The sequence below is a fragment of the Pseudochaenichthys georgianus genome, chromosome 6, assembly GCF_902827115.2.
Source record: "Pseudochaenichthys georgianus chromosome 6, fPseGeo1.2, whole genome shotgun sequence".
NCBI classification, from domain to species: domain Eukaryota; kingdom Metazoa; phylum Chordata; class Actinopteri; order Perciformes; family Channichthyidae; genus Pseudochaenichthys; species Pseudochaenichthys georgianus.
Genome location: NC_047508.1, coordinates 36,513,775 through 36,541,212, shown reverse-complemented (window position 1 = coordinate 36,541,212; position 27,438 = coordinate 36,513,775). Strand labels below are relative to the sequence as shown.

Sequence of the window (27,438 nt, the reverse complement as noted above, 5' to 3'; positions counted from 1 at the left end):
TAAATACTCAGCAAGGCTTGAGCTTTACAACAATAATAAATGTGCCATAAAATTGGAATTAAAAAAAGAAATGTAGAAAGAAGGACATTTCATATCTTTTTTAATTTGAGTCTTTCATGAAGCAAACCTTAAAGCCACGTTTTCAAATAAATCAAATCAACACTTTATGTTAAATCATCATATCCGCCAGTAGAAATACAGGTGCAGCGACACACTTCCCTCCAACGGGCTTATTTCTTCCTCCCAGCCATATTGTTTGTGTCTGAAATGTCATGGCAAACATGATAAATGTCCTCCTGAGGAAACACGTCCCTTCAGCTGAGACGAGAATCGGAGGCTCTTTGTTGTCTTCAGCCGCCTGTGTTGACATGATATTCAAAGGGGGGGGGGGGGGGGGATTAACGCCAACAGTGTTTGTCTTGATCTAATGAATTATAATTTGGCATGCTCGTATTGAACTACTAATAGTGGAATAAGTTAACCAGACTTTTTATAAAAGCTGTAAGGAACATTTGACACACTTCATCAATGCTCATGATCTTGCCTGGGTGTAAAGAGGCCACTGAGGGTAGCGTATTGACAAAGTGTGTGCATCCATGTCTCGAGGTTCTCAGTTCAGGCTTTGTATGGTTAAATGTATCTATAACATGGCTATCTGCATTACATAAATCTTCATTATCATATACAACGTGTACTGTGACACTTGGGTCAATAAGCTGAGGTTAAACCAACATCACATATCACTGAGCAGAGGTTTGCACAGATACAATCTTACTGGGCAAACGCAACCCCCATTAAAAAAATAAATCTTTTATCAGCAGAAAACCTTGTGACACTGTCTGCAAGACCCTGGAATGAAACCACAGATAAAAGAGAGAGAGAAGGACGGCAGCCCTGAGTCCAGACCAGACCCTTCAGTTAGCACTTCAGTCCCTGCAGTGACAGATCTATTCCACGCTGGCAGTGACCTTAGGAGCCTCTCTCTCTGCAGCACTCAGTTAGTGGGACTTTTATCTGAAAGAAAAGGCTTGAAGCACTTGCCAGTTATCGATGTTGCATGTGCCAAACCCCCAAGCCAGAATAAGAACATGTTGCCAGCTCAGTTGGCGCAAAAAAACTAAAACAGACTCTGCATGTTTGATGTGAAAAATAGACGTTGATTGCATAAAATAAAAATATAATCGACAAATTCTAAAGTAAGATACTTTAAGAGAGATTATAAAAACATTCATGATTACACGAGATAATACTAATAACATCACTTCTTCTATCTCAAAGTGTTTCAAGTTAATTAACCATTGTTTAAAAATGTGAAACTTAGAGGTCTCCCTGGATTTATTGTACTGCCTTATCATGTCTCTGGCAGACGCTGAGATGAAGGGCACACCATTTTCAACTCTTAAACCACGTAGACACTTGTTATGTAAACTGACAGTATATCAGTTGACAGTATATGAGTCCTAACAATTCAGTTTGTATCTGTCACGTAGATTTATCAGCATCTAATCTGGCAGTCCAGGAATAAACTGAGTAAATCCCACAGAATCTCAGGTTTTATTATTTCAGAGGATATGGGTCTGTGTAACGTGCCCTCAGAGAAGGGTCTTAACAGGGCTTATTCACAGATATAGAAATGCCTGCCACTCAAAGAAATAAATCAGGAAGAACAGAAGCCAAATGGAAAGATAAGGTCAGAGCAATAATAATTATCCATTATTTTAAAAAAGTACTCCAGACACGAATTAATCAAAAACTCATTGGAGCTTGTTTTTCTTTTGGTATATTTTTGCTTAAGAGCGCTCCCACAATATCAAGTATTTGCACGATCCCACAGACTAGCTTGGCATGACATGCATCTCATCATGGTTTTCATTATTTTTTGGGGGGAACTATACAGGCATGCAATATCAAGAGACTGAATGGCCGCCATGGCTCACAAGCTACATTCTGCAGGAATCGTTTTGACTATGATTACAGTCCAAATGGATGTGGTTTGACAGAGTGAAAACAAATTGTCAAACTGCTATCTCTGAAATGGCTTCTGATCCAGGAGCGAGCCAATCTGCTGCAGACCTTAATGGCAGACACTACAAAGGAACATCTTGATCAGTGAAGACATATCCCGCTTGGTGATAGCCGAGTCTTGGCGTGAGACAAAGTAATAATGGTGGAGCTGCTGGGCAGGTCTTTTGTGTGGTTACCGGGAAAATCACAATTTTTCATCCAGACTCAGAGAGCTAAAATGTGCCTCATATTTAATTTCAACACTGCAACTGAACAAATATTGTAGAAAACACTTGGGTGGAGCTGTGGTGGAAACAGAAACAATGTACTTCTTGCTTTTCATCTGACTGTGGCAAGCTGTGTCTGCTGCTGGCAGAAAATAAGAATGTGAAAGTTCTAAAAATAAACATGCATTTGTTTTTTAACTAACCAATCAGATTTAATGTAACACTTTTGGGATCATTCTGTACTCTTGCTTTGGAGAGATATCAATTTGAGTTGTTCACAAAGAGTTTAGTTTGAATTAGCTGCCTCGAATGGTTTTATTTACTTTAAATAATGACACAGAAGAAAGGTTTAGTATGTAATGCAAAACTATTGATGACAACCATGTGACTGTGGGCAATAGAGAGGTGAGGTCCCTCCCTTTCCGGGGGACCTCCATGGGATCTTATTTCGGAAAAATTATGTATTGAAGTCAATGGAGAGAGAAAGATTATCTTTCGATCCCGTTTGAATTGTGCCACAAATTACACATATGATGTTTGTCAATTTAAAAGATAATTTTGCAAGTCAAAAAAAAAAAAAGTGTCGTAAAAAAGTGAAGTAACACTTTTTTTTATGTGAACCGCTCAATGAACTACATCTCCCATCTCGCACCACACACCAAGACGGCCGTCACGTTGGCACCAGGGTTTCCGTTAGCCGGTAATTACCGGTTTTTAGCTGGTAAAATTTATAAAAAACCGGTAAATTCAAAACCTGACGGTCAAAATGTCTGGTAATAATTAGGGAGGCTCCGATCGATCGGCCGCCGGTCATTATCGGCCGATATTCACTCTTAATAGTTTGATCGGTGCTCTCTATAAAGGCCGATCAGGAGAGCTGGATCTGATCGATATGGACATAAACGCGAGTGAAGTTTAACCGAACGCGAGAGAGAGATCAGATCAGCTGCTGAGTCTGACCGAGACATGCAGCTCTGCATAATCACCTGAAGCCCCGCCCTCTGTTTAGCGGGCTGCAGGAGCTGCTTGAGAAACTGACGGGCTGTCAGGAGAGAGAGGGGGAAAGAGAGGCTCCGTTTCTCCCGTCTTATTATTCAAAGTTGATGTAAACTTCTGAATAATGTACGTTATCTACTACAAGTAGTTTGTTTGAATGTAATAATTATGTTGTTTGTTGTTTGTGGAATCAAGTGAAGGAGTTCAAGTATCTCGGGGTCTTGTTCTCGAGTGAGGGATCAATGGAGCGTGAGATGGGCCGGAGAATCGGAGCAGCGGGAGCGGTATTGCAGTCGCTTTACCGCACCGTTGTGACGAAAAGGGAGCTGAGCCGGAAGGCAAAGCTCTCTGTCTACCGGGCCATTTTCGTTCCTACCCTCACCTATGGTCATGAAGGATGGGTCATGACCGAAAGAACGAGATCGTGGATACAAGCGGCCGAGATGGGTTTCCTCCGCCGGGTGGCTGGTGTCTCCCTTAGAGATAAGGTGAGAAGTTCGGTCATCAGGGAGGGACTCGGAGTTGAGCCGCTCCTCCTTCGCGTCGAAAGAAGCCAGTTGAGGTGGTTCGGGCACCTAGTTAGGATGCCACCTGGGCGCCTCCCTAGGGAGGTGTTCCAGGCACGTCCAGCTGGGAAGAGACCAAGGGGTAGACCTAGGACCAGGTGGAGGGATTATATCTCTTCGCTGGCCTGGGAGCGCCTTGGGATCCCCCAGTCAGAGCTGGTTGATGTCGCCAGGGAAAAGAAAGTTTGGGGCTCTCTGCTGGAACTGCTACCCCCGCGACCCGACCACGGATAAGCGGGAGAAGATGGATGGATGGATGGTTGTTTGTGGAATCATTTATTGAAAAATGAATCTGAATTGTTTCGATCTGTTACGATTATAAACTGAAGCAATATAAAAATGAGACCCGTGAACTGAGTTTTAAACATCAGCATATCTGCTCATAGTCCGGTAATTACATGCTAACGGAAACTCTGCTACACAACTCTTATTATTATTATTGAAATATGACCGGTAAGTTTCAAATTTGTCCGGTAAAATAAATTCTGCCCGGACATTTGACCGGCGAGAAAAAATCCTAGCGGAAACCTTGGTTGGCACATCTCACTTATTTCTTTCAGAATGAAGTGGAAATCACTACAAATCTGGGCATGTTGAGAGCTGTACATACACACAAGGGGAGTTAGTCGGTTCGTAAGAGCCAGCATGCGGGACCGGGATTCTGGGATTTGTAGTCTTTCTAGTTGCGTATTTTTCATAGTCTTATATTTCAAAAGTTTTACGACAAACTGTGACTTTTTTGACATGGAAATTATTATTTAAGATTGACAAACATCATATGTGTAATTCATGGCACAATTCAAACGGGGTCGAAAGATAATCTTTCTCTCTCCATTGACTTCAATACATGATTTTTCCGAAATAAGGTCCCATGGGGCGGAAGTAGATGGGCGGGACTTCGCCTCTCTATAAAGTATGTGTCCTATTTGATGATTGCGTGGAAATGTCCGATATTCATGTCCAGCTTGTGATCCTGGAGACATCTATTGTTTCATCATCAGGTCAAAATATTATGTTCTTCCAAGTGTTTTTTTCCACCAAAATATCATGGATGTGCTGAATTACAGCCTCAAAGAGGGGCTAGCGTGACTGCAGACATGCTATCCCATAGCTAAATCCTAGTAAAAAAGGATGAAAGGGGTTCTTCTATTCTGAGGACAATGTTGGGTGTGAATCAGTTTCCTGTGAACCGGACCTCTGGGTCATCCTGGACGGAAAGCAGAGTCTGCTTTTCCATTCACTGTGACGAGCATGGGTGCAATAAACCTCTGACCTGCATGTTTACAATGCTCTGCTCTGATTTATGTATTCGAAAGCATGTCCGTACACTAATCAGTAGTGTTTTACATTGATTAGTCTTGTGTTCACCGGCAGTAGAAAAGGGATGCCGTGATAAAGTGGTAGGTCCGGAACATTAATCGCTGAAGATGGTCAGGGACACGATGATGGGACAGTGGAAAATGCAGCGAGGTCAATAAGGGAAAGTTCCTGTGACACTCGTAGAAAAACATCAAATTGGGGGAAAGAAAATAGGTTAACAGTTAATCTGGTGATTTACAAACACTCTAACAAAGTCACCAAAGGTCCACTGAATGACTTGTCACACATGTTAAACAGATGTACAAAGAAACCCACTTCCTCTCTGGGTGTTTTTATGTTTGCCTTAAAAGGGAAACACCAAGGACTCTGGTAAAACATAAACACTTTCTTGGTCAACAACACACTGCAGTACGGTGGTCGACAGGTGCAAACACATTACAACTGCACACAACGTTTACATTAGGAGAAGCTGCAGTTTCAAAAACGGTGCAAATAAAAAAGCACAAATGTGCCAAAACACATGCAAATGAAGAACCCTCTTTACCAACTTGACAACACATGTGCATTGCTTACTGAAAGCGTTGCATAAACGAAACACTGCCAACACAAATCACTGCAAGAAGCTCAAAGCAGTGATGCGCACAGCTGGGATCTGTGGGCTTGTTGACGTTGGGAATAATAAAATTGGTCAACTGTCACTGGAAACTTACCTTAAGTGTAAGATTTATTGGCTTATTTGAACAATGTGATCACATGTCCAAACTGTGTCCTGTTTGTTCCCCTGTGTGTGGAGAGGGTGTGGTTTCCCTTGCAGGCAGCAGCCTGATTGCTCTCACCTGGCCGTCCGACTCAGCTGTCCCTCATCATCTAATCAGGACACATTATCTACTCCAGTCTCCCAGCAACTCACCGCCAGATTGTTTTCTACATCAGTGGTAGTACATCCTCCTGGCTGCCCATTCAGTTATCCTGTCTGCCCATTCAGTTATCCTGTCTGCGTGTAATTGCGTACCTTTTGTAACTAGTTTCTCTTGTGTTTCCAGTGCAATCCCTCGGCCATCGTCCACCAGAGCTTCCAGCCTACCTGCCTGCTTCTTCCTGCATCATACCTGCCTGCTTTGTAATCAGTCCAGCCTCTCACTGCCTACCTCCACTCCGGACCTCCATATCACCAAACCTGCCTGAGTCTCCGAAGCAATAAACTATTTAAACATCTTCAGTCCTTGCCTGCGCCTGGGTCCTGTTTAAAACATAATCCTAACAACATGATTCCTTTCGACATTATTGCAGATCTGCTGTAATCTAGCTAGTAGCTAACCCATTAATTTAAAATATACTGACAAAACACAATTATTACGGGCTAACTGTATATCAACAGCGACAGTTGGCCAACCTTATAATCCCCAAACGTCAACAAGCTCTTCGGTCCCAGCTGTGTGGATCACTTTTTATTGTCTCCGTTTCCGGTGTTTGGAGCTTCTTGCAGCGTTTTGTGTTTCCTTTACGCAGTGCTTTTTGTAAATGATGAGCATGTTTTGTCAAGTTGGTGAATGTTTTCTAAATGCTGCGCATGTGTTGGCATGTCTTTTTTTATATTAGCATTGTTTGTGGAGCTGCAGCGCGTTTCTCCTCATGGAAGTGTTTTGTGTGTTTGCATCCGTCGGCCACCGTTCGGCAGGATTCAAAAAGTGAAGACTGTTTCAAAGTGAGACTTTGAAACAGTTTGCAAACAACTTTGTTAAATTGAAGTAATCACGATATAAAAATTCAACTTTAGACATATGGAGAGACACCTGCATATAGTGGAGGTACTTTGAAGGGTACACATTAAAACTGGTTGAAGGGAGGGAGCCTTTCAACAGTGTGAGACCTTTTCAGCTCATCCTGAATCTGTACCTCACAATTTATTTCCATCACCAACCATCCGGGAGGCAAAGTGTTCTATATAAAGTGTATTATATGATGGTGTTGTATGAGGAGGTTGATGTGTAGTCCATCTGGCTTTCATATGGAAACTGAAGTCATGCTCACATGTACATCCACTCCTATAGCAAATCATTTCCACTGACTTAACAAAGTTTTTGATGAAGCCAAAAATATAATCGGTTTGATTCAACTACAATCACTCCTTGACCTCAATTACCATATTTGACATACATTATTGATTGTGCTGCATTTGTATTTTATTTATTTATTCATGTCTTATATAGTATACAGTATTTTGGGTTCGTAAATGACCCTGGGACCGAAGAATTTCACTGGCGAGAATTACGCAGTAGCTATTGTGCATATGGCAATAATACAGTGGCTGACAGGTGCAAACGCACTGTAACCGCCCACAACATTTTCAATAGGGTTGTAACTTCAGAAACAGTGAAAATAAAATACACAAATGTGTCAAAAGACAACAATTCAAAAGACAAAACATCTTGACCAACTTGATAACATACTTCAGCACACAGCAATCTTGCACTAATGTACATTTCCCTGTGACTGTTATTTTGTATATATTGATTGTTGCGCTTTTATTTATGTCTTAATATGTGCATATGTATAAAAGTGTCTGTTGATTGTGATATACATATTTTATACATATTTTTACTTTTGTATTCTAGATTGTGGGTATTCCGATCTCTCTGTACACACAAACTGAAAGATTGACAATGAAGTTGACACTTACAAAAAAAGCCACCAATTTGACCAAGTTTGTGAATTTATAAAATATTTGCATGGGACATCAAAAAGCATTTATATTATTAAGGGGTTTTGCGAACTCATTCAATATGTATGTTCTCATTTGATGTCTTCTCTGTGATTACCTCTCTGACCACAATGACACAATCATGCCTGAAGACATGACTGGTACAACAGTCCAGTAAACATTTCTAAATGTCTCCATATAGATCTCGAGCTTCTGACAACATCCTTCACTGTATCCCAATCTGGCTCGTTTCCATATGAGCTGAACCTCATTTATATAAATACTCACATATGTACGTTGGGAATAAACACTGAGACTTTCTGTTGGTACGCCGAGCAGGTCCAATATTTACTTCAGCTAGCGTTGATGGCTTGTAGTAGGAGACAACAAAGTGAGTCAATCCCACAGAATAAGAGCAGATGGAAAGAGAAGGAGGACTGTAATTGGGTAAAAGGCCAAGTCGGAGTGCTCTGGTGTGCCATTATCAGCAAGGTGGCCCCAAACTCAGACACATCTATTTCTGTTTGCCCTTCAACTATCTTGACAAGCAAGGAAACCAACCAATGAAAATGTAGGCAGGAATTTAAAGTATGAACATTATGTAAGTACATTTTTCAATTATCATTAACCTATTCATTGTCACTTACTCATTGTAGACACACAAACAGCCTTTGTTTTAGATTTACAGGTAACATTCAAGTTTGTTGCTTTATTCAGGTATGTTCCTTTTTACCATTTTCTAAAATAAAGGTGTATTTGCTCATTTAAATACCCAAATGTATAAAGTAACATTACCTTAAAAATTATTATATAGAACCAAATTAATTCAACTTCTTTGTTTCATCCTTACCTTTGCCAGTGTTATTGTTCATGGTTCATGACAAGAAGCTACTTTATTTCTCCACAGAGAGATGGGACACAATATCTGGTTTACCTATCAGCTGAAAATGTAAATTTAAGCTGAAATTCACTTGATGACAACATCTGTTGTTCGTGTGGATGCTGGCCAAAATAAAGACAGGATAACAGGAACTTGCATTCCTACTTAATTTACATTTTCCCATGTCACAGGAAGTCCCTTCTGGCATCCATCTGTTTGATTAAAAATGGAATTGGAAATTGGAATCATGATTGATCTATGCACATGATAGAGTGTGTGTGTGTGTGTGTGTGTGTGTGTGTGTGTGTGTGTGTGTGTGTGTGTGTGTGTGTGTGTGTGTGTGTGTGTGTGTGTGTGTGTGTGTGTGTGTGTGTGTGTGTGTGTGTGTGTGTGTGTGTGTGTGTGTGTGTGTGTGTGTGTGTGTGTGTGTGTGTGTGTGTGTGTGTGTGTGTGTGTGTGTGTGTGTGTGTGTGTGTGTGTGTGTGTGTGTGTGTCTGTCTGTCTGTCTGTCTGTCTGTCTGTCTGTCTGTCTGTCTGTCTGTCTGTCTGTCTGTCTGTGTTCATTTACCGTTGTGTCTTCTCTTTGCAATGCTTAATCGATTTGAAACCAAGTCTAACGTAGCTTAAATGTAACGTTAGCTTTCTAGCTAACACAACACATGCACGTAACCTACCTTTCTCTGTGGGTTTTTTTGTAGTGACGAATGAAGTTGGATGTTGTGGTGGTCCTGTCACTGATCTTTATGCTGCAGACCCTGCATACCGCTGTTCTCTTCTTATTACCGTCATCGACAAAATAATCCTTGAATCCAAACCTCACTATTTGTGGAGTAGCAAATGCTAACCGCTGCCATGTTAACTGACACTCCTGCCTAGTGCCTCCTAGTGGGTTGCCAGGTTTGCGCGCATAGCTCTATAATCACATTTCGAAAAACTAAACGTAATATCTCAATACAAAAACAAACGCAAATATTTAATTTTAAACAGTCAAGTCCTTTCAAGTCATCTGTCTCAAGCTTAAGTCAAGTCTCAAGTCATGAATTCAAAGTCAAGTCAAGTCTTTTATCAATGTTAGTCAAGCAAGTCTCAAGTACAAACCATATGCGACTCGAGTCAAGTCATGTGACTCGAGTCCCCACATCTGGTCTGTACCTTATTATACATCCATGGTCTGTACCCATCTGTTTCCCTTGTGATTGTGAGAATGTAAACAAAGACAGGGATGTTTAGCACTGCTCCATTTAAAATCTATTTTTGAGTATCAAACATACACCCATATATATGTGTAATATGTATGTAATGAATCAACTAGAATATTCAAGTAGTCAAACAAAGCACTTAGTTGTAAGGCCTTTTTTTTTTTTAAATACATACATCTATTCAACGGTCCAGTTGTCTCCACACCAAATGAATAGAAGAGATCAGAGTGAGGCCAAGATGCTCCCCCAGAGAGTTGATGTTATGTGGATTCAAAGAAAGAACAATACTCTCCTGACGGATGACAAGTTGTGTCGTTGCCTCTGAGTTTCCCCTCTGATTGCAGGACACACATGCACACACAGGAACCATCATGCAGTCACATCTACACGTACAAATAACCCATGGCTTTAAAATGTCCTCTCAGATAATCTATCCTCATGTAAATAACTAAATATCACTGTTTGTATTGGATGTAACTCTTCAGTGCTGCATCTATATCCTTTTCAAATGTCTCACATTGACTCTTTGATGCAGGATTTTCTAGCATGGCTTGTATTTGTGAGAAATTACAATATCAGGGGACAACATGTTGTGGAAATAGTTTTCTCTCACATTTTGCATTAAAGATCAAGGTTCGGTCTTTTCTTCTTTGGATGATGCAAGACTGGCTTTGTGCATCAAACAACCTCTCAATCTTCAAACAGCCTTGACTTCTTGACTCAAAGTGGTTTCAAAGCCCTTTCCAGGGATATAATATTGCATTTCAATTTACACAGAGAACCACTTAATCATACCTCAAAGCAGATCAATAAACTATAAAAGCACAACTAACCTGACCAGCTACAGCTACTAAGAAAAGGATATTGCTTTCTTGTCTGATGTTTAAGCTGTGGCAGTGGGTCAAGTGCAATTTATTAGACACGTGAAAGTCCAGTCAATCCATTTAGATATAATTCTTGTAACAGTAAATCAGATTAAGTATTTACTGCCAACAGCCCATCTGACATTAGATAAACCTTTCAGAGAGATGGCTGAAATATATACATTTGATATACTGTGAACACAATGTACAGTTTGGCAATATTGCGTTGTTAAATTGATCTTTGTTTCCGAAGTAATTTTAACAGGCCCTGTTATATGTGGGGGTTTACATTTCCTGCCGTGTATAATATAGGTTTTTGCGCATGTAAATGGTCTGCAAAGGCTAACATATCAAAGTTCCCAAGTTAGATGCTGGTAGACAGTTAGACATGTCTTTTCCAATGTTCTCACATATGGTGTTAATGGGAACATATCGCTCTCTCTCATTCCATGGCCTGAATGCATGTACACTATAGATGAACCAAACTATGTATTTGCTTGCATAATATATGAGCAGTACTTCCACATCTGTGTCATCTCACGATGTCTGAGGAACCTGACATTCAACATTATATTCTAGTATCTATATACTTGACCTCTCACAGTATGATTTGATGAATTGTATACAGTACTTTGAATTAAGGTTCCAGTTTCAATAACACCTGTACTATTTACACCTATGTTTTAGAGGCTTGCAATTCAGAACTAATACACTTTATTGTATTGGGTTACTCTTATTCTGACTATTTGGTGATGTAGTGCAGCCACCTGGTACTTCCCTCTCCAAATATGATGACCATCAGATTGAGCATTCTTAAGTTATAGGCTATTGTGCCACTTATCCCCCACTCGGAATTTGACTGTATCAGAGAAGAGGTAGGCCTATGTCTAAAGAAATCTCATTTGCAATATAACTGTACCAGATATTTCCATACAACTACTGGTTAGTGTTCAATAGTACCCTAGACAATTCAGTAATGGTATATGTTTTAGGGATTTCTGTTTTTCTGATAAATGAGAGAAAAGTGAGTCCTATGTTCCTATCACCAAAAAGTACAATTTCCGTCTAAACTAAAGCTAAGTTTACAGGACTATAATTCAGTATTTTCTTTGGTAAATAATTGTTTGACTATTTGGTGATATATGACAGTCACCTGGTTCATACCTCAGAAAATCTGAAGAGGAAAAGAGTGATCATTCTCAAGTTATGGGCTTTTTTGTCACCTTTCCCACATTCGGCCTGGTCTAATTTGGCTCTTTTTCAGGGATTGGCGTAGTTCTAAAGAACAATAAAAAAATATATATATGTTTTTCCCCAAAATATAAATTTGACAACAATCAATTTCATTAATGGTAGACCCTAAAGATAAGAAAAATCATTGTTGTGTTTTGTTCTACCTTGGGTAGGGGTATCTCAAAATCTGAGGGCCCTTCCTGCTAGACTAAGTCAAGACCAGGTGACTTTAGACAAATTGTATTCTTCTGTGAGATTTTGCGCCTCACATTTATTGCAGTTTACCTTGGAGGGACAAACATTTCTGCACCAACTTCAACCAAAATGCTGTGTCAGGGCGTGTTCACCATCCATTGGAGTCCTTTAAAATGTCATGACAATCTGTCGAACAGTTGTTGAGATATTTCCGTCTGAACCAAGTGGAGGACCGACAGATAGAGCGACTAACAGATTGACATTTCAGACCGAGTCACAATGCAATCATTGCTACAAATATATTTCTTAATGGAGCTCTAAGTACAGTATAATATGTGGGACACTGAAATAAGTTAAGGCATGTGTTGTAATTATAACTTATGCTCTTTGCCGTCCAATTTACTGAGGGAATTGTTCATACTTTTAAAATCACCTCGACTTACTTCACCATCAGCAGCAAGACACTATTCAACTGTACGATTCAGCACTAACATCTTATTAAATCTAAAACAACACGGTATTGTAAATTACATGTTTCACATTGTAATATAAGGTGCACAATATACTCTAACATTTTATGTTTATATAAATATTTGTATCTTATCTTTTATTGTTATGTTTCATTTTATTTGATCTACTTATCTTTTTTCTTTTAAAAAATGTGAGTTTATAAACTTTTTTATTCTATCTTTTTCATTTTTATTTCATCTTACCTCATCCTTAAATGTAACCCAATTTACAAATAGTTAAATAAACTTCTACTTTTGATTCTTTCAATGAAAAAGCGTTACTGTTAGGATACAGTATTTATAAAAGGAAAAGAAGGATACAATAATACAGTTCATACATATTGTGTATTATGCATTAAAAAAAACACTCATTGAGAAAATGTATTCATGGGAGAAACCAGAACATGATACAAGGTGAAGAGAAATCTGTAAATGTAATAATTAAAGCGGATCAGACTTCCCTTCTCTTGTAAAAGCAGAACAGCCAATCAGGACAGTCGGATCTGTCCTCTGAGGAAATAGTCTCGAACATCTCTATGACTCATCGAGAAAGTCAGACCCATTGGGTTCAGCCGGGCTGTGTTTATGAAGAAATTAAAAAACTCTCCAATGATATCATTTTCTATGGGTAAAGGAGTGATTTCATATCAAAGTAATAATATTTCCTTTCTCAATAATGTGATAACAGAGATCATTTCTGCTTTTATCGTTGTTAGAATCATATCTAAGTAGGTTTGAGGTTGGGATTGCTCAACAACGAAAGGCGCTATTCTTATCTAGTTATCATAACAGACCAGATTGTGTTAGAAAGCACACATTAAAACTCTATCAGGTGTTTTTTAAGTTCCTGCTTGACGTAAGGAAAGGCAAGTTTATTTATATAGCACTTTTCAACACAAGGCAATTCAAAATGCTTTACAAAAAATGAAAGACATTAAGCATTAAAAAAGAAAAGCTAATAAAATAAACATTAAAAGGAAAAATACATGGATAAAAGTTACAGTGCAGTCTAAGATATGAATAGTTCAATTAAAAGCAGCGACAAAAAGAAAAGTCTTCAGCCTGGATTTAAAAGTAGTCAGAGTTGCAGCGGACCTGCAGGTTTCTGGGAGTTTGTTCCAGATATTTGGAGCATAATAACTGAACGCTGCTTCTCCATGTTTAGTCTCTGAAAGGAAGTGGCGTCATAAATAACAGCTTTGTGTGCTGTTCTTTTTTAGATTGTGTAAGAGAGGAGTTTATTCCATTTTTTTCCTATCTTTGAAGGTTTGAGTTTCATAATTCTTTGTGTTTCTTTATCTCTGCTGGTGATGAATGGTGGTCGTGCTGAGCACTGGTTTCTTTTCTGACCTGCAGGTTCAGCCAAGGGGCACTCGGCTGGTTGGGTAAAGGTCTTGGTTTCGGTGAAAGGTTAATAGAGTAAACATGTGTCATGCTTCAAATCACATGGACTTTTTCATTACTCCCAAGAGAACAGTCTTTCCCTACTGTACCTTTAACCAAGTGTACTGTAAGTAAGATATTGTAGGGAACACAAATCAAATATAATGTCATTAAACATTTCGCAGATATGATTTTTGCGACTGGGAGGATATAAATTAACAACAATTCCTCATTATATTGATACAAATTGTAATCATGTTGCTATATTTGTTTTTAAGTAACTTCTAGGTGACTGTTTGGCTTTAGGCATATCATGTTTTAAGAGAAAATAACCATATTCAAAGTGTTCATTTCATTTAGTTTCAAACCTTTATTTATACAGATAAATCCCATTGAGATCATTGATCTCTTTTCCAAGGGAGACCTGCTCAAGTAGTTCCACATGAAACATAAAAACATAAACAGAACAACAAAAGGACATCATACAGCATCATTTACATAATTATCCACATAAACAGGTACCAATAGCTTCCGATTCACTAGCATCCAACCGAGCTTTAAAAACATTTAGTGGCACCAGATTGTTCAGTTTCCATTTAATTTGCAGACTATTCCAAGACAGAGGAGCTGCGCATCTAAAAGCTGTCTTCCTTAAGACAGTCCTAGCAGTTGGCACATTTAATAAAACCACAGCATTCGATCTCAGGCAGTAGCCACTTACAATTCTCCGAGAGATCAGGGAGCAGATATAAGATGGGAGTTTCCCTAACATGGCTTTGTATATAAAAATGTACCAGTGACTGAGCCTCCGTACAGTTAGTGAAAGCAAACCAGCCCTTGCATACAGGGTACAGTGATGGGTTAATGCTTTACAGTTTGTCACAAATCTCAGTGCACTGTGATACGCAGCATCTAATTGACCAGGCAATTGGCAGGTGCATTCATATAGACCAGATCCCCATAGTCCAGCACAGGTAAAAAGGTCACAGTGACTAGCCTTTTCCTGGCCTCAAGCGAGAAACAGGACTTGTTCCTGTAGAAGAAACCTAGCCTAACCCTCAGTTTTTTAAGCAGGTTATTGACATGAAGTTTAAAAGAGAGACAATCATCACCCAGATACCAAGGTATTTGTAACAGGCAACAACTTCAAGTTTTGTTCCTTGCGTAGTTACAATATCTAAAACAGGCTCTGGTGTCTTTTTTGCTTTTGAAAAGAGCATTACCTTGGTTTTATCCACATTTAAAAGAAGCTTTAGTTCAGAGAGCTGAGTCTGAATAGTGTTAAAAACAGCCTGTAATTTAACACCAGCCTCTTTAATGGAGGGACCTGCACAATACATCACAGTATCATCCGCATACAAATGTAAAGTAGCTTCATCCACATTATCACCTACGCTGTTAATATATATGGAGAATAAAAGTGGTCCTAAAACAGAACCTTGTGGTACACCATTAGAAATGTTTAACCACTCAGAAGACAGTCCATCAAAATGAACACATTGGGACCTTTCAGAGAGGTAGTTCACAAACCACCCCACTGCATGGCTGGATAGGCCAATACTGAGTAGCCTCTGCTTTAAAATGCGATGATCAACGGTGTCAAACGCTTTGGAAAGGTCAATAAACAGAGCTGCACAACTCTGCTTATTATCTAAAATAGTAGTAATGTCATTTACCACTTTCATCGTGGCAGTGATGGTGCTGTGTTTCTTTCTGAATCCTGACTGATGTTTAGACAGGATATCATTTATAGATAAAAACTCCTTTACTTGTTCACTCACAAGTCGTTCGAGCACCTTAGCCAGAACTGACAATTTAGAGATTGGCCTATAGTTATTTAAAATAGTTGCCTCCCCTCCTTTCAGTAAAGGCAAGACATAAGCAGACTTCCATACTTTTGGAATTGCATTTGTGCTGAGGGAGAGGTTAAAAAGAGAAGTAAGAGGTGGAGCAATAACATCTGCAGCTATCTTTAAAAAGAAAGGTTCTAAGTTGTCCGGGCCAGCCGGTTTCCTAGGATCTAACTTGGATAATGCTTCATGAACAATACCAATAGTTAAAGGAGTAAAACCGAAAGGGTTTTCCAGACCACATTGTTCAGAGTCACGGATTGGAGCGTTCACAGAAGCAGAAGTACAGTCAGTGACAGAATCAAACATAGAGCCACAGGACACAAAATGCTTATTAAAGCAATTTAGCATAGTAGCCCTGTCTGATATAGAGCCAGATGCTGTGGTAAGGCACGGAGGTAGCTCATTTGGGATATCACCAGTGGAAATCGATGTTATGGCTTTCCAAAATTTCCTAGGATTATTCAGGTTTTCTGTGGTAACTGACAAATAGTACTTTGATTTAGCACTTTTTATTTGAGATGTGAAGCTATTTCTTAGCTTCCTAAAGTGTTGCTATTAAAAGCACAGTGTTTTCTAGACGACATCGTGAAGTATTGAGATTCAACTTAACTGTATTTGAAAGGCCTTAATTACATCAACACTCCATAAACAGGGGGTGTCCAAATGCTTTTTAACTCCTGCTGTTGCCTTTTAAGCTGTGATTTTACATTTTACATAGCAGATGAATTACATAGCTTTTGCATTATTCACCTGCATAGCTTTTCTAAACACTGCACTCTCCTTTGTAGTGTTTCAAATTCTCTCCCAAAGAAAGATGAATGTTTACCAAAGAAACTAATACCCGCACACTATGTTTGGTTTCTAAATCCGAGCCACTGTGGTCTTTCAAATCCAAACACAGAGGCTTCAAACGTAATATAGCTTCAACATTGGCTTCAAACGTAATATAGCTGCACTGAAGTTCTCAGAATGTTATCCATGTACTGTCGGTTTAGATTGCATAATCACTCTGAACTGAGTGCAGATTTTGTAGACGTCGTATTTACTGAAACACTGACTTATCACCAGCCAGAGGCTATAGGAGAACATACATAAAGTTACATAACGTATGTATTATTGGTCTCTGCGGAGGTCCTGCTAATTGTCATCTTCATTCGTAAAGTAAACAGATAATTAAATGTTTTGTTTGACATGATCTTTGTAAAGGTCCTTACACACCTAGCCGATTTCGGCCGTCGATAGATGTCTGGCCGTCGATGAGCGTCCTGTCGCCCTACTCAGATTGGTGTGTCCCGCCCCGTCGTGTCTTTTCGGCAGTGCCTTCCGCCGGCTGTCAGTGAAAGGACTTCGGCTAAAGAAATCACTCTGATTGGCTGTTCAGCTTAGCGAATCAGTGCATGAGAAGCGAAACAGAAGTGAGGGACCCAAACAAACTATTAAGAAGGCAGATCTGAGATTTCATTTAACTCCAGCTCTCGACACAGGTTCGGGAAAGCCCCATGAGCCTCTTGCTGTAGAGTGAAAATGGAACGCACACGCTATTTGTTGTTTGTTTATATCACGCAGTCTGTTCTTCTTCTCTCGGTGTATCACGCAGTCTGTCTTCTGGTTGTTGCCTCTTTTGAATGACAAATACACACTACCGCCGCCTGCTTACCTGCCACTCACGCATGCGCAGTTCGTACGTGCTACTTGGCCGTCGGCTGAAGTCTTTGCGGTGTGTTCCAGTGCGAAACATGGCCAAGACGCAGGAGACGTGAGGAGACGTGAGGAGATGTGAGGAGACGTGAGGCGACTTGAGGCGTCGTGAGGAGACGTGAGGAGACGTGAGGAGACGTGAGGCGACTTGAGGCGACGTGAGGAGACGTGAGGCGACGTGAGGAGACGTGAGGAGACGTGAGGAGACGTGAGGCGACTTGAGGCGTCGTGAGGAGACGTGAGGAGACGTGAGGAGACGTGAGGCGACTTGAGGCGACGTGAGGAGACGTGAGGCGACGTGAGGAGACGTGAGGAGACGTGAGGAGACGTGAGGAGACGTGAGGAGACGTGAGGCGACGTGAGGAGACGTGAGGAGACGTGAGGCGACGTGAGGCGACGTGAAGCGACGTGAGGAGACGTGAGGCGACGTGAGGAGACGTGAGGAGACGTGAGGCGACGTGAGGAGACGTGAGGAGACGTGAGGCGACGTGAGGAGACGTGAGGAGACGTGAGGCGACGTGAGGCGACGTGAGGCGACGTGAGGAGACGTGAGGCGACGTGAGGAGACGTGAGGAGACGTGAGGAGACGTGAGGAGACGTGAGGAGACGTGAGGCGACGTGAGGAGACGTGAGGCGACGTGAGGAGACGTGAGGCGACGTGCGGAGACGTGAGACGACGTGAGGTGACGTGAGGAGACGTGAGGTGACGTGAGGAGACGTGAGGAGACGTGAGACGACGTGCGGAGACGTGCGGAGACGTGAGACGACGTGAGGAGACGTGAGGAGACGTGAGGCGACGTGAGGAGACGTGAGGCGACGTGAGGAGACGTGAGGAGACGTGAGACGACGTGCGGAGACGTGAGACGACGTGAGGAGACGTGAGGCGACGTTCCGTCGGGACATGTTCTTTGGTGTTCTTTGGTGTCAGTTTGGTGTGTAAGGACGCAGGAGACGTGAGGCGACACAACAGTCGTGTTCTTCGGTGTCAGATTGGTGTGTAGGGGCCTTAAGATTGAGGTCACACAGGGGACAAACAGACATGTGCTTTTATTCATAATATATAGAAAAACAGGTATAACTCTGATTCAGGAGTTTGATCCTTTGAAGCTTTTTAAAAAACGTTTTCAACAATTGTTTTCAGGAGCTCCTTCTTGATGTCAGTCTTATGTCATAGAGGGAGCAGGGTAAACTGACAGGGTATTATAGCTCATGAGGTGTTGATGATGTATGCCAGACAGAAGTAAGGGAGCATGTCTACTATGAAGTTTTTTAAGAGTCGACATTCTTCTCATGCATGAGATTACATAGGGCAGAGACATAAACAACGTATAAGCCCCCAAAGACCTAATGTTTAACTTTTAGAAACTATTTGTTTCTTAACCGAGGGCCAATTGATCCTCAATGACTGAAATGTGATAATGAACAGAAATATTGAGTCTCCCACAAAGACATTTAAAAATGGAGAGAACTGAGGAGGAGTCGACAAGGAAGAAATACAAAAAAAATGGTGAATTCCTCTGTGGATTCGGGGCTTTATTCAAGCTACATATTTCAATTAAAATGTGTAATGAAGATCTTTTGAAATTCACAAAGCTTTCTTAAGAACATGTTAGAAAGACATTCTGTTTTATGAAAGAAAAAAAAAGTTCCAGAGAGTCTGAGGAGAGCTTACAGAACCTCCTGCCCGTGAGTGAAAGGGAAACATAACGGAAATAATTCAGACTGATTGCTACAGCCACTGGAGACACAACACGCACTCCCATGATTCCCGGCCCGAGACACACCGTCCGCAGTGGAGAATGGCGAACAGGGTCTTCATGTTCGGATGAACTAATGAGACATCCAAGCCTGGAGCTAATAGCACAGGGAGTCTCCGGTGAACATCTCAAAAACAGGAGATGAGGGTAAACGTGGTTCAGTCCAGCGTGAAGGGAGACATCCCCAGGACCAAACAAGAATGTAGCAGAGAGGATGGGGGGGGGGGGGGGATAAATCAGACACATAACATGAGGTGAGGCTGGTTAACTGGTCAACAGAAGCCAGAGGCATCAGAAACTTCCCTGGCTGTGGTTGTGATGGCGAGATTAGCAGAGACTCACACAGAGATAATTGAGAAAACGTCATTAAACCACTAAGCCAGTTCAACAGGCCAGCAGGAAATGTTAAGGGAGGAGGGTCCAATCTGCACCACTTACTACAAGGGCTATCGGAAATTAAAGAGAGGAGAACTGGACAGTGACTGCAATGGGAATGCAATAAAGATAACTATCCTCACTATCAGCACATGGATCAGATGAGCTTAATAGCGGCTGGATACCACAGCCATTTGGCAATCATGTGCTTTCGCAATGGAAACTGTAATAAGCAATCCACATTGTTAAATGTCACTTGGAAACTAAGGCGGTGCTAAAGATGCAAAGGCAAAACAAGTGAAAGGATTGCAACAGTGGAAAAGGACTTTCTACCAAGGGAAGCTCTGAGAGACACAGAACATTTAGACAATGCAAAAGTAGGTGATTTTAAAGGGTCCATATTATGCTTATTTTCAAGTTCATATATAACCACTTAGAGATGTCACACCCCTTAGCTTCTGAAACGACAATGTGTTACATGGTGATGTCACTATGTTTGACACTGAATGCTCATGTTGGATAGATCTGCTGAGGTTAAACGTTTCTCTGAGTTTAAGAAATGTACATGAGCATGACATTGTGACATCACAAGTCCAATGCAAGTGTGTGTTTAAATATATGCCACATTCATACACTGAGAATGTACTAATTAGTTAATTATTTTAATTACAAAATTAAGGAGAATGAGCTGATGCGATACAATGTGCTTAAAGCAGCATTTTATGTATGCCGTTATCATTTAAAGCATGGGGACTTGTGCTTCATCGATTAATCCAAATGACATGTACAAATTAAATCTATCCTGGAGATAAATGCATTAAAATATCTACCTCCAGATTTTTGCTAAAAATGATGAAAATGAATGTAAGTGAATTTTTTTGAAGGCAGAACCGAATGTTTGATTACAACCAGAAACACACTTAACTCATTATTTGATAAATATTAATGATTATGATCAGTTTGTCGCAGCCTGAAAGGTCTGTTTTACATTCGATAGTCAAAACTGAACCTACACCTACCATCATTGCACAAGTAATTGCTTAGCATGGCGAGAGCAAACAACATTCCTGTGTGTTGGTCAATATTCCTATTGCAGTAATAGCTGCTTATTTTAACAAATGATTACCCCTCTTACTTCCTTGAAAGATATAATTTATTTATCTTGTTACTTTTAATAAAAATATGCTTTCTTAACATTTTGCCCACGAGGTGAGTGGGAGGACCTGTGGTGATATGGAGGATAATACCAGGGGAAGGGCTTGGCCACCCACTGCAAAAAATATTCAGCCATCATAATTAACATTAAAAAAAACCTCAACCCAAGAAGAAAAAGAAGGAAAGAAACAAAACTGGCATTTATTTGTTCCCTGGGGAAACGTATTTTTTCTATTTAATAAGCCTATAGTGGCTATACAATTATAAGAAAGTATATCTTCATTTGCACTGGAACCATGGAATAATCTAATTATAATTACTAATAAACATACATTATGATATTACTTTATTAAATAATAATTTGTAATGTCAGTCCTTGTCCTTGTCAATGTGTGCTTGGGGAGATATCCCTACACCAAATGATTTTTTGAGGTGTGTTATTTTTTGCAGTGTGCCCACTTTACGCACACGCTTTCTGTTATTCGATTCGAGTTTAAAAAGCCCCGGCAGCAGCCACAAGTCACAGAGCAACGGATTCCTTTCTGAGAGCATTAGGTAGCTCCATATACGGGTTGGAGAGGCACCTCGCAGCCCCTCTGGCACTGAATCTGCTAGGTCGCACAGAGGGGCAGTGCCATGCACACTCCTGACTATGCTCTGCTCCTGAGCGGAGGGAACCAGTCTCTGGTCTTCGGTCCCAGTGGTGACCTAACTATGGAGACACCTGGAAACAACACCCTCCACACGAACCGATCCGATCCGTACTCGCGAAACGAGGAGGTGGCCCAGATAGAGATCATGATCCTGAGCATCACCTTCGTGGTTGCTGTGGTTGGGAATGTGAGCGTCCTGCTGGCAATGTACAACACGAAGAAGAAGATGTCGCGGATGCACCTTTTCATCAAACACCTGAGCCTGGCTGACCTGGTGGTCGCCTTCTTCCAGGTGCTGCCGCAGCTCTGCTGGGATATCACCTTCCGCTTCTACGGTCCAGACTTTCTCTGCAGGATCGTCAAGCACCTCCAGGTGATGGGGATGTTCGCCTCCACCTATATGATGGTGATGATGACCCTGGACCGTTACATTGCTATCTGCCACCCTCTGAAAACCTTGCAGCAGCCCACGCAGCGCTCCTACATCATGATCGTCTCCACGTGGATGTGCAGCCTCCTGTTCAGCACTCCGCAGTACTTCATCTTCTCCCAAAGCGGGTTCGACAGCTCGAACGTTACCGACTGCTGGGCGCACTTTATCGAGCCGTGGGGCCCCAAGGCTTACATCACCTGGATAACAGTGAGCATCTTCCTCATCCCCGTGGTGCTTCTCATGTTGTGCTACGGGTTCATCTGCCACAGCATATGGAACAATATCAAATACAAGAAAAGGAAATCGCCGGCTGGTGCTGCGAGCAAGAACGGGCTGATTGGGAAGAATTCAGTCAGCAGCGTTACAACTATTTCAAGAGCCAAGCTGAGGACTGTTAAAATGACTTTAGTGATCGTGTTGGCGTACATTGTCTGCTGGGCGCCGTTTTTCATAGTACAGATGTGGTCCGTGTGGGATGAGAACTTCCAGTATGCTGGTGAGTAATGAATACATTACATGTAGTTATGATCACTTGATTCAAAACTGTTAACAGCTTGAGGAATGTCAAACATTACAGCCCAGATAAAGAACCATGTCACTTGAAACAACAAAAAACCTCACTGTGCGTAAAACACATATCCACAGCCTTTACGCACGGATATATTTGGCATACAAAACCCAAATACGTCTAAAAAATAGTACATAATATAACTTAGTGCAGCCTGTGAGCCTTAAGGACTAATAGTTTTACTACAGATAAAGTAATGTCTTCTTAAGATTAAGATACCTCAGCCGTAACGCAGCGCAGACGCTCCTGGTGCGTTTAGGGGACTCATACCACCACGTGTAGTCTCCTATTCTGCCTGATACATATTCTTTCTTGAAACACGTTGTTAAATGTAATTGGGTCATCAAGTTACACTAGCTTGGTGCTTTTGTTTGAGCTTTTCTGGGACTGAATCCACTTGCAGCAGACAGATTAGATCACTAATATCAAGAGAATGACACCTTATCCAAAAAGTCTTTCATAATGTGTTATTGCAACAGAAACGTCACTTTCCGGGCATGTGCAACTGGTAGATGTTCTGTTACTTGATTTAAAAAATAAGTGTTTTTAGTTTACATTTGACACCCGATAAATGATCTTTCACAGCCATTTCTTTGCAGCCAGCTTGAACCAGATGTTTTGCAGATGAATCACCTCTTGCCTCTGTCCTCTCTCTGTTCTCCAGATTCTGAGAACACAGCAGTGACTCTATCTGCGCTGCTTGCCAGTCTCAACAGCTGCTGTAACCCATGGATATACATGATCTTCAGCGGTCACCTCCTCCAAGATGTTATGCACTGCTTCTCCTGCTTCCAAAGACTGAGCACTGACTTCAAGAAGGAGGACTCAGACAGCAGTATCCGCAGAACAACATTACTGACCAGGTTGAACAACCGCAGCCCCACGGGCAGTCAGAGCAACTGGAGAGAGATGGACCTTTCTCCAAAGTCCTCCATTCAGGCGGAGTAAACATGCAGCCAGGCACATCTGTTTACTGCCGTGGGAATGAACTGATATCTGGGCGTGGCATCAAGGTAAACATGAATGAAGACTTTTTAACGTTGGGCATGACTGACAGTGACTGACATTTCCCCCAAACAACAAAACCTTGAAGCAAATCAAGCTTTTTGCATCCACATTTGGAAACAGAGTCAATAAATATGTTGTCGACTGAGAATTGTGCAACATGGACTGAAAATACAGACATGTTTGTGTGCAAATATGTTCTTTTTCACAACAAATATTGGGAAAGGAGGTGAAAGTAGAAATGTATTCCTACATGTTCACGCTTGTATGCCACCACCCTTTTTTGTAAAAGCACAACAGGCTGATAATTGGGTTTTGACCTAATTCCGTTGCATTCTGTTGAATTCCTTGATGCCCCTGTTACTGTGGTGCCATGATTTCCCTTTAGATATGTTTAGGGGAAAACACATTTCCTTACTTCCCTACTCATGCTCTTAACGATGGTCGTGTTTGCAGTGCCCGTGAACACCCCTTCCTGTTTCCAGAGATAACCGTACATGGCAGCCAGGAGGTGTGCTGTGGTGGAAGCAACTCTTCCAGACCGCCTGCTTTTAAGAAACCGAGGCAGACACCTCGTCCTCTGGGCTCAGCTTTCCATTTGTGTGTTTTTTCTCAGAACCACACATTTTAGTGGCTTGTGTAAAAATAAACCTTTTCCTTTGACCTGTGACAAAAGTCTTAGGTTGCATATATAAATCAGGCGTGCATCCAACTATTTACTAATGATTTAATGTTGCCGCTTGCAGTCCTTTGTGTGTGTCTCTAAATAATGGCTTTCATATTTCAGCGCAAACAGATGGGACCCCCCTTAAAATAGCAGGACATTGGAGGGGTCAACCTACCGCCCCACAGACCCCTCCCACTGCTTTTTCAAAGTGTTGTGGAGAAAGCTTCTACACATTCCATACTCTCGACGTCAACACACTTCCTGACTTTTTTCTGACATCCTGCCCCGTTGGGAGGTCTTTTCTTGGGTTTCATTTGCACTCCAGACAAAAACAATCTTCTGCACATTAATGCATAATAATTGTCAGACCACTATGACCACATGTATGTTATAAAGACATTTCTATCTGACTGTAAAGTATATTTGTATATAAAAGGTCTGTAAATAGGAATAATATAATGTACATCTGTTCAACATGAATTATATTAGTCTGTAATGCGTGTGTACATTGAAAATAATCTAAATATACATATATGTTGAAAATATATATTGATGCACTGATGATTACTATAGGACACTGGCGTTTCCTCCCGTTATCGCAACCCCAGCACAACTACCTGCTTTGTTTATGTTTCGTGCAGTTGCTACACAACCAAAAATCTGTGGTGTTATCTTTGCTGAAAATTGAGCAATTTTAAACATATATATCTAGCCAATCAAAGCACTAAAAACCTGCCAACGCTCTTGATTTATGCCATAATTATGAACTTTCAATTGAAAATAAAGTAAGTATTAAGTAAGGAAGCGTTGTGAATGGGTTGCTTTTGGTCAACAAGCCGTCGACCCTCATTAAATGAAAATACAATGTGTGAACTTGTAAATCCGTTGAATGTAAATCGTCTTGTGCAACTTTTAAAAAACTAAACAAAGAAAGACAGATATCTAAATCAAAAGGGAGGCGTGTGGTGCAGTGGGTTGTGCGTTGGTGTTGGGGTCAGGGGGTCACAGGTTCAAACCCCACTGCAGTCAGCATGTCGTTGTGTCCCTGGGCAAGACACTTCACCCCAAATTGCTCCTGTGGGGATACACAGTATTGAGTATGTAAGTCGCTTTGGATAAAAGCGTCTAACAAGTGACATGTAATGTAATGTAAAAAACAAGGGAAAATAAAAACCAAATCTGCACTGCACCATACCCTTTTGTGAGATTTTTTTTTTTTATAAGTAGGTTTATCTTCTGCTAGACTCCATCAAAAGTGCAACATAATTTCATGTGATTATGTGAAAATATTCTCAATTCTGTTATTCCGTTATTTACTGAAAACCCCCGAATGATAGACCTCTTTATGTAATGGTGTAATGCAGTGGTATCAATTCATCCAGCAGCTCTTGTAAGCTTGTTTGCAGCATTAAATAATTCCTACAACATTTCTCACATCATAATCTATAACCAGCTTTCCACAACACTCTATTAATGTACAACGGTCTTGAGAGCTGGTGATATTGACCCGTTTCCCTCGTAGAAACTAAACCCCCCCCCTTGATCCTATATGATTAATTGTATCTCTGACCATCTGACCTCATAACATAAAGGTCTGGCAATCGTATCGCACAGTCGTATAGGAAGTCCTACAGGAAATATTGTGAGCTATTTAAATAAGGCAGAGGAAGGTACAGTAAGACTTACCATAGAGGATAGAGGTGATTATTGTACGCAATAAAAAAGAGAATAAAACAAGCACCAGGCAATCCGATTGGTATCAACAGGGATAATTCAGCCTGGATCTCTGTGGAGGGAGTAAAGCTGGAGCTCTGACAGACATATCTCAAATTCCCAGTCTCTGCCTCTCATTAGACATGCCAATCCTTAAGTAACATGCTTCTGAAGGGCTGGTCATGGTAACATGATCTGAGGTGGTCAGTCAGAGTCTAGACAGAGCAAATACTTGACAGTGCAGACCGTGATTGAGTTTCTCCAGAGAGTTTGAAAAAAAGTTAGGGCCAAAAAACAGACAGGTCTTATTATAAAGGGTCATAAAACAAGTAGCATGTTGTTGTTTGATAGATGTACTCTATAGATATGTATCTGTTGATATGCATGTATTTACGGTTTTTGTTTATTTTCTATTTGTATTTTTAACTCAATGCCTTGTCAACATGCTGCTGTAACAAAACAATTTCCAATGTTTGGATCAATAAGGAAATCTATATCTTATCAAATTTTATAAAAAGAGCAATTTTTTCTCACTTTGAAAATAGACACAAGCCTTTTATTAAAAACATTTCTGTGTCCTAGAACTCGATGACAAAATGCTACCATAGGTTAAGCTTCATTATTGCCTTCTTTTGCCTACTGTTTTTATTTTCATTTTGCCACGACAAAGGAAAATACAAAAATAGATCAATCGGCAAATCTATCCAGTCCCGTGTTCAAACAGCTTGTCGTGAGCCGCTAGTGAGATGAATTCAGGAAGACAGATGAGTCCACCGGGAGTTCTCCAAGTATCCTTGTGTCCTGTGTGTGTTATCTATGAATTCTCAGCGAAAACACACCCTGATAGAGGAAAGTGAGAGGTAACAAAAAGCAGCAGTTGTGACATGCATGTGTACATCTCGTAATAATAACTTTTAGCATTTTAATCTATATTCTCTATCGCATGAAAGCTGACTTTAGTTTGCTTTCTCAGAAAACCTCCTCTCCTTCTAAGCAGATAATACAAATTAAAAAAATATGTTTACCCAATGTTGGATGCAACATTGCTTAATGATGCTCCTCTCCACTCTACTCTTTGGACTAGAAAAACTTGTTGATTGTGGGCATTGTGTGGGAACTAATGCCAAAAAAACAGTGCTTCCTTTCTTAGTAATAAACTGCTTTACACTAATTTCCCACAGCTGGCTTCCCTCCACCTGACATGCTGGCCTCTACTCACCCAATGCAGACACTGTGTTTCACCGGCCAGCATGAACAGGCTATAACGTGTGTACAAAGTTACAAAAAATGTTGATTTTTAACAAACGGAGAGTTGCAATACTTGAAAATGTGATTTCTGTTGGTCTGTGGCGAATGAGCGAGCTAGATTTTTTGTTTATAAGTGAGCCACCAATAAGTCCTAAACACAGGAATGCCTTAAGCACTTTGATCAGACGACTTAGGAGGACACCTGCTTACGTTGCGTGCAGCCTTCCTCTTCTGCTC

General features: G+C 40.8%; 1 protein-coding gene across 2 annotated transcripts; it reads left to right on the top strand.

Annotated features, from left to right (window-relative positions):
• The first annotated feature begins 21,458 nt into the window (after positions 1-21,458).
• On the top strand, positions 21,459-26,408 carry LOC117448271 (arg8-vasotocin receptor-like). Of its 2 annotated transcripts, XR_004552319.2 has the most exons (3): positions 21,459-22,496; positions 23,233-23,581; positions 24,361-26,408. XR_004552319.2 is itself a non-coding variant. In XM_034085482.2 (2 exons), the coding sequence occupies exons 1-2, from the start codon at positions 21,551-21,553 to the stop codon at positions 23,514-23,516; spliced, it is 1,230 nt and encodes a 409-aa protein (XP_033941373.1). In that variant the 5' UTR covers positions 21,459-21,550; the 3' UTR covers positions 23,517-26,408. The 2 variants fall into 2 exon arrangements, 1 of the variants encoding a protein (XP_033941373.1); XM_034085482.2 differs by having other exon boundaries at positions 23,233-26,408.
• The last annotated feature ends 1,030 nt before the right edge of the window (positions 26,409-27,438 follow it).